The following is a 7,389-nucleotide window of genomic DNA, read 5'->3' on the forward strand; positions in this document are numbered from 1 at the left end:
AAATGTGCTCTCGGTAGGCGTCGGACAATCATTCAGGACAGAAAAAGGCTATCTACCCAATCGGTCTTTCTGCCCTATATGATAATTTTTAAAGCAATTGATCAACGTATAATATATCGCAAGTTCAAAAATATGTTTCGGAGAACCGTCACAATTTCATGATTTTTTGTCTTACTTGTTTCATTTTGTTTTGTTTTATAGCAACTTTTTACTTTTTCTGAGTATTTTTTCAAGTGAAGTCGCTACTTGAAGATAAATGGCTCCCAAAAGCCTTTCATATATGAGAAATCGGACTTTGATCTTTGAGTATGACCAATTTTCCAATTGTAAGGCGCGTTACTAGCAGCTCTTCTGTTCTTTTGAGGAGGCGTATTTTTTACATGTGATGAAAAATACCTATAAGTATCTGTAATTTTTACACGACAAAATCAAATTTGCAAAAAGATGCGACGAGCAACCAGTATCCATAAAGTTTTTTTCTAATAGGCAAAGTTTACAAATCTACTAATATCAGCTTAGACCATTTTTTGTCCCCTAGTTTTGTTCATTTTTCCAATGAGAAAAGCACCAGAAAACCTCTAAATCATCTTTGAAAAGCGCGTTTTCGGAAGAATGAAATTGATATAACGGAATACATTGAGTTGCTGCTGCGTCTGGTCTAGTTCAAATACTAAAATTAAATTTATTTGTGTAACATTAGCCTATAATGTCAGAAGCATTACCGTGTAAATGCCAGGCAAATATTAAGCTTCAACAGCTATTCGATTGACTAAAACTTGACGGAAATATCTGCAGCAAGCGTAATTGAATGCGTGTGAATTTTTGCATGTTTGATAACTTGAGATAGAAACACTTGAGAAAATTTATTGGAATTTATCTTTCACTTCATAAATCATTGTCTAGATATAAGAATTACATTACATATGAGAAGAAGAACACCATGTTGAAGTAAAACTCTTATCTCTTTCTGTACTTTACATAGAGAGAAAATAAAATTCAAAATTCCTTTCTTCTCTTTCGCCTCCTACGGATTTGTTTGTTTTCGCGGGTTTCTCACATTGATTAAATTTTCCTTTGTTAATCTATTTCTTGTAAATTGTATTTCTACAGCTTACGCATCACCGTTTTAGTGCAGACAATGCGTAAATTATAGGAAACGCACATCACGAGAAATGGACACTAAAGTTTTAGGTCATTTCCCTTTCTGCCACAAGCACTTTTACTCCAGTAATCTGATATCAACTGACAACTAAAGAAAATATAGGAAAGTGATTATGGGATCGGCCTCTTCTGTCCCGCATTCGCTAAAGTTAGAAGCGCCTTTGTAGGGCGACAGGGCATGTTTTTGTTTTTAGAGATTAAAGGTGACGTTGAGTCGACCTAGATTCTATAAATGTAGGTGCCTTCCTACCTCTAAATAGGGCAATGGGTTAAGTTTTACTAAATACAAATCTGTATTACACGTTGCAAATGGTTTAAACCATTTTATAATACTGTTAATTGTATTTAACAGCACATATGGAACATTGAAGGGGAAATTATATTTATTATTAATGCAGTTGCACCCAGGCAATAGCGTTTTATTGCTGCGACTATATCGAGAAAGTCGTAAAGATTTCTACACCATTTCATGCCAACAATGGATTTTAGTTGAATTCATGTTTTTATTTGCTAGCTGTTAGGTTGATTAATTTAAAACCGTTGCAAACCCTTTTCCAATGTTATGAGAACGTATTTCAACAGACTTTTATCAACCGAAATGGGGTTGATTAAAAAGTGAATGTTTCATTTTTTTGCAACTGGCGCCACTTCGTGATGGTGCCATAAATTTCCAGTTTCGGTGAAAAGTGAAGAGATGAAAGGGCAAATTAGGCCGCCACAACATCAAGCAACCTACAAATCACTTGCAAACCCGGGCTATCAAGTTTCACACTTTTTTGAGCGGCATAAGGCACCTGCTGCAAACAAATATTTTTGCTTTCCAAAGAAAAATTAATCAATTAATTTTTGACTTGAACCAGAAACTTTAAAAAATAATAATTGAAATTAGCACGTTGAAATAGAAAGAAACTGGGCGAGTGTGAAAGTGAAATTATTTCATGTCTTGGAAAATTAATCATGGTACAAATTGCAGCTTTGGAAGCTGCAATTCTGTAACTGTTTCGTTATTTGTTTTGTTTGTATTCTTATGCAGCTTTGTAGGAGTTTGTAACGGATCTTCAGGACGATGAAAATTTACGAAATGTTTCAACAGAAACAATAGTTGAAACAAACAAAAATACGCAATTACACACGAATACAAATATATAGAATTTCGACAATAGTTCGGAAATTGTATATAAATTAAGGTGAGCGTACAAACGCTTTAAAACATACAACAATTTTTCTTTCTAGTGGCTCTAGAATTTACTGCATTTTTGTTTGTTCTAGGATATCTTTTCCTGATGTCCCAAACTTTTCTTCAAGCTGTTCGAATTAAAGGTTGGTGAAGTATTTCAATTATTTTTTATATAATTCTGTACCGTTTATCTCTTCGCACTTCTTGATTTGTCTGAATCTCTCGCCTCTGGACCTTCTTGCCGATTTAAGAAATCAAAAATGTATTTAAAGCCTCAAAACTTTGTATTGACTCAAAAATATATTTTGCCGCGAGATTAGAGAGAATCCTGAATGTTTCGGGCGTAAAGTTTCAAAGAAAATTAGTTAAAAGTTAAATTGTACGTGTACTGTGATTTCAACATTTTATTCTATAAGAAAGTTCATGTTCAGTTTAGTTTTCAACTGGCTGAGCAGTGAAATGTGAAAGTGAAAACACCACAAATAATTGTAATCGCTTTGGAAGTATTATAGATATTTATACAAGGAATCAAGCAAAAGAGTCACATTTTCGTGGTTTGTTCGGTGCAGCAACCACCTTTGAAGAGGCAAACCACTGGTGCTTGCGAAACGCCAGAAAGAAATAATTTTCCACGACTGCCAAATAGCCCGAAAAATGTATCAGTTTTATAAATAGAGTCCGCATTAAAATGCACTGAAATCCTCGAAAAAAGCGCTAAAGAAGCAAGTTGCTTTCTCACAAAAAGCAAAAAAAGCACAACAAAAACGCATACGGCCTATAAATCCGGACTCTATTTACAACAAACCGAGTTTAAATTGCATGTTGAACGGTTTATATATTTCGGAAACTAGCAATTAAAATTGTTCAAACTCAATAACCAAATAACCCCTGCAGAAGAATAACCCAATGCTGAGACACCCGGTATAGCGTATAAAATAAAGTCCCACAAGACAATAGGTCTGATTAGGCAGCCATGATACTTTGAATATATTAAAAGTGTGATTTTTCGGAACAGCAAATAAATACTTTCGAATTGGATTTGTTCCACAAGGTTCTGGCCAATAGAACCATTCCAGATTTTTAATTGCTTCCACCCACCGAGATTTCGAAATCGTCATTGGTCCACTGAAAAGATAACCGTCATCCTTAGACACTAATTAGGTGACATCCTGTCTGGGCAGATCTTTGAAAAATCTGGGAACATGTAATTACTTTAACAAATTTTCGTTTAGTTGTGTTGGAAAGTTCATAGTTTCGTGACAAGTGCTTGAAGAGGATCGTGTGTGCTGGGAAGACTGAAATAAATTCAGGCCAAGTACGATTTAAAAAATATTTATTAGCTTTTTTTCAATTTAATTTGCTCAATTTCTGTCTTCAGATTATTTGAATAATTCTTGTTCAGTGCAATCGAATATGAATTTGGCCGTTCCCGAACTAAAAACTGAACTAAGCTCCTTCGATTATGAAGACACATATTCATTTACCAATAGAAACAGCGAAGAAATTAGCAATTCCAATGCAAGCTGCTCGGATTATCACGAATTTCCTGGATCCATGGAAAATTGTCAAACCCAGATGAATTCAGTTCGTTCTGAGTTCAGATTCATTGAAAACTTTCAACAAATCCACATGCAGAATTACTGGAACTTTCAAACGCAGTGGTTTCACAGTGATGAAAACAGATCTAGTGCAAGTGAAAGCCCAATTAAGCATGATCCAGTTTTGGAGGATTTTCGAGATCAACACTTTGAAGTAAATGAGGAGGACACAGAAGGGTTGGAAATGCAGCAAAAGGGCGGTTTGGAAGCTGCAACGACTGAGGACTCGACGAAATCTCATGGTAAGCGTTTGATTGGGTTTATTTGCAAAAGTGTTCATTTTGAGTTTATTTGAGTTTATATGAGTATTTTCATAATTCTGGGGTTGTGATAAATCGTTTTCTTCTTGCTCATTATGCTACAGCTGAAGCATTGAAAAAGAAAGGAGCTTCTTGCGTTATCTGGAACCTTCGTTCTTTATTTAAAAGTTAAAAACGAGGATGGAACTTTTACTTTCATGTGTGTACAGGGCGTTTCTATTATTTGTCCTCCAATATCGCCTATAGAAGATAAAGTTTTTGTTTTTTATGTTTGCGTAGCCTTCCCCGGAATTAAAAAAAGAAAATTTTAATAAATTTAAGGCGAAAAGTGTGACTGGTCATAAAAAATGAATATCGCTCCAACCTACTCAGAAGACGTGAGATTTTAACATCGTATACTCTATTTCTCTCCCATACTCCCCGCAGATATATATAAAACTGACACGCTATACAATACGTTTTTTTAATTTTTTTGCCTTATCTTATAACTTCAATTTTGTGCAAGAATAGGACTATGATTTGACCAAAAAATTGTTCAAACCGATTGAAAAAATCGATGGACACATGGATTTTATATTCAACATTTTGATGCAGAAGAACAAGACAAAAATCATTATTTGTACACGTAACTAAAACGCTTTTCATGTTTGTATTTCGAACTGTACTTTTGAACTTTTTCTTTCTTTAAATAAATCTAGTTTCGTTGTTTTTAATGAATGATACAAAAGAGTTTAGCCCCAATGAATGTCGGTCACCTGAAAGATAGATTATATGGAAAACGAAAGCCCTTATAATGGCTCCCTTTACTGGGAATCCAATTTATAACTAGTGCAAACACACCCAGGGCGCTTTCTGCAATCTGCAACTAAAAATAAAGCAAATGTCATCGCAGGTTTAAAAACGAGCTTTTGTCATGCGATCATAAAGCCTGGAGGCAGTATAAGTAGAGTTTTATTTGCAATTTTTCTTAAGTGCGAATGTTACTTCACTGGCAATCAAATAGAAATGGATGTACATAGAATACTCCACTTTGGTGCCTCCAGAGTAATATCAATTATTCCTATTTGAGCCCTTACATATTAATTAACAATTAGAAGAGAACCACTATAATGTTGCTAAACAGTTTTTGCAAATAATATAAAAACAACTTAATTTTTCATGAAATAGCATCGGCAAATTTCTGTAGCACGAAAGCCATTGGTGACTGGAACATCTGTTTCCGAAGTGTTGTTCAAACCTCTTGGCGTTGTTGTTTTTACAAGCTCTAATTTATGTGTTTAGCTTCCTTTCAGAAAAATATAGGTAACAGGATACCTTTATAATCGCCATGGAGTGTACGCTATTTATTATTTCTTCTGTTAAGAGGGCGGGCTTTTTAACATAACAATATCAAAACTCTGAAGCCGACATGTTTATTACAGCACAGAATAAGGCTGAGATTATAATGTGCTTATTTTTGCAAATTTCCATACTAGACTAATGACTCTGATTTATTAAAGGCTTAAGGAACATTAGCAAGAATGCAAGTTACAGTGCAATTTAGACCAGATGGAATCTCTTTCCCGAATCGTTTAGCACTATTATCATCACAACCTTGTCGTCGGATGCAATTTCTTTGATCTCGAAACGCACTTAACTATACAAAAATTGGGGAACTTTTAAGCTGAAAATTGCACACAAAATAGGTCAAGAGGTTAGCAAAGAAATATTAATGAAAGTAGAAAAAAGAGCAATCGAAGATTAACAAATACACACAGTTTCTTTTTGAAAAATAACGGTATTTGCAATTTGTATCAAAGAAGATTAGAGTGAACTAAAAAAAAATTGGCAATATTTTTGTATATTAATTATATGATTATTATTGATTTGAAAACTTTAACTGATTTAAACTTTAAAAAATCAAATTCTACATGTTCCGAGATACTTCCATGATGGCAGAAACGCAATTTTGTAATCGTCTTTAGTAATTTTCCATAAAACCTAAAAAAGGAATTTCATTAAATTCATCCATAATTCTATGCTTCAGGTCATAGGAGTCGTTGGGAAAAGCCAAGCATATTTTCTTCCTTCACGTAATTCCTCATAAATAGAAATCGCACCGAGTCAAATCAGGCAATCGGACAGATTGCTTAAAAACTCATCATTTATCTTATTATTCATCTATTTTTATTACCTGAAATGTTTCTCATTCGCTCCTTTCTGATGCATTTCATGTATTTATAGACACTCATTTCTGAAAGCTCTCCTTCCGAATTGGTAAAAATATCATTCTTTTCCAAGCAATTCATTCCAAGCTTTAAATGGGTATTCTTGAATTTCAATTTGTTTTCGTCAAGAACATGCACGTTTAAAAATGGTTTATTCAGGTCATCTTCTACTGTATTTTGTTTGTCAGCATTGTTTTGTTAAATAACTATATTGTTCTGTTGTAGACTCCACAGACAACATGCTCTACATTAAATCGAGAAAGGAAAGGACAGCTTTTTCCAAAGTCCAACTTTGGCTGTTAGAGAAAGAGTTTAAACGCAATAATTATTTATCCAGACTACAAAGATATGAAATCTCCGTAGCTTTGGGTTTATCAGAAAGACAGGTGAGAGCGTTTTCAGTTGCAATTTATTCCTTGTTCCCAGCTAGCCCCTAACTTAATAATCCCGTAAAAAAACTGGGGAAGATACAGATAGTATTCTATATAACTAACCAATTTCATTAGATATAGTTTATCGACGTGATTTTCCTGTTGAAATCGGCAGTTTCTTTTAACCGGTTGCAATTTTTTTAATGGATTTTGTTACGTTTTAGGTGAAAGTTTGGTTCCAAAATCGACGTATGAAGTTGAAAAAAACCGGCTCTTAAACGATTGCGACACCAAAGACAATACATGTTCTATTTGTAGATGTTAATATATAAATATAGATCAGATAAGATAGATGTGTCATTTTTCACATTCGACAAAATATTTTAAGTGCAATAAATATTTTTTTAGTTTGTAAAATTGGTGTTTTTTATTTCGTTTGTTATTATTATTTTTCTCAACTTGGGAATATATTCAATCAATTTGGGTGTTGTATTTTTCAGTTTCTAAGAAAATGTTCTGGGTTTTTAGCGCGTTTTCTGCCTTCTGCGTTTTTTACAGGGTATCTCAAATTAATTGAACCCGATGTTTACGAGGGCGTATCAAATATAAATGGGA

The 7,389-nt window shown here is 33.8% G+C and overlaps 1 protein-coding gene across 1 annotated transcript; it reads left to right on the forward strand.

Moving 5' to 3' along the window:
- The first annotated feature begins 3,215 nt into the window (after positions 1-3,215).
- Positions 3,216-7,127, forward strand: LOC109543075 (homeobox protein Hox-B9). The gene is made up of 4 exons (XM_019912595.2): positions 3,216-3,653; positions 3,717-4,178; positions 6,629-6,789; positions 6,999-7,127. The coding sequence occupies exons 2-4, from the start codon at positions 3,752-3,754 to the stop codon at positions 7,050-7,052; spliced, it is 642 nt and encodes a 213-aa protein (XP_019768154.2). The 5' UTR covers positions 3,216-3,653; positions 3,717-3,751; the 3' UTR covers positions 7,053-7,127.
- The last annotated feature ends 262 nt before the right edge of the window (positions 7,128-7,389 follow it).

This window comes from Dendroctonus ponderosae, unplaced genomic scaffold, assembly GCF_020466585.1.
Source record: "Dendroctonus ponderosae isolate FM_Combo_2020 unplaced genomic scaffold, Dpon_F_20191213v2 Dpon_F_20191213_7, whole genome shotgun sequence".
NCBI classification, from domain to species: Eukaryota; Metazoa; Arthropoda; class Insecta; order Coleoptera; family Curculionidae; genus Dendroctonus; species Dendroctonus ponderosae.

Excerpts from the sequence above, each read along its gene's own strand:
- LOC109543075 (XM_019912595.2), top strand. The coding sequence starts at position 3,752 with ATGAATTTGGCCGTTCCCGAACTAAAAACTGAACTAAGCTCCTTCGAT. Across the intron at positions 4,179-6,628 it reads GGACTCGACGAAATCTCATG|ACTCCACAGACAACATGCTC; the intron begins GTAAGCGTTTGA and ends GTTCTGTTGTAG. Across the intron at positions 6,790-6,998 it reads TGGGTTTATCAGAAAGACAG|GTGAAAGTTTGGTTCCAAAA; the intron begins GTGAGAGCGTTT and ends GTTACGTTTTAG.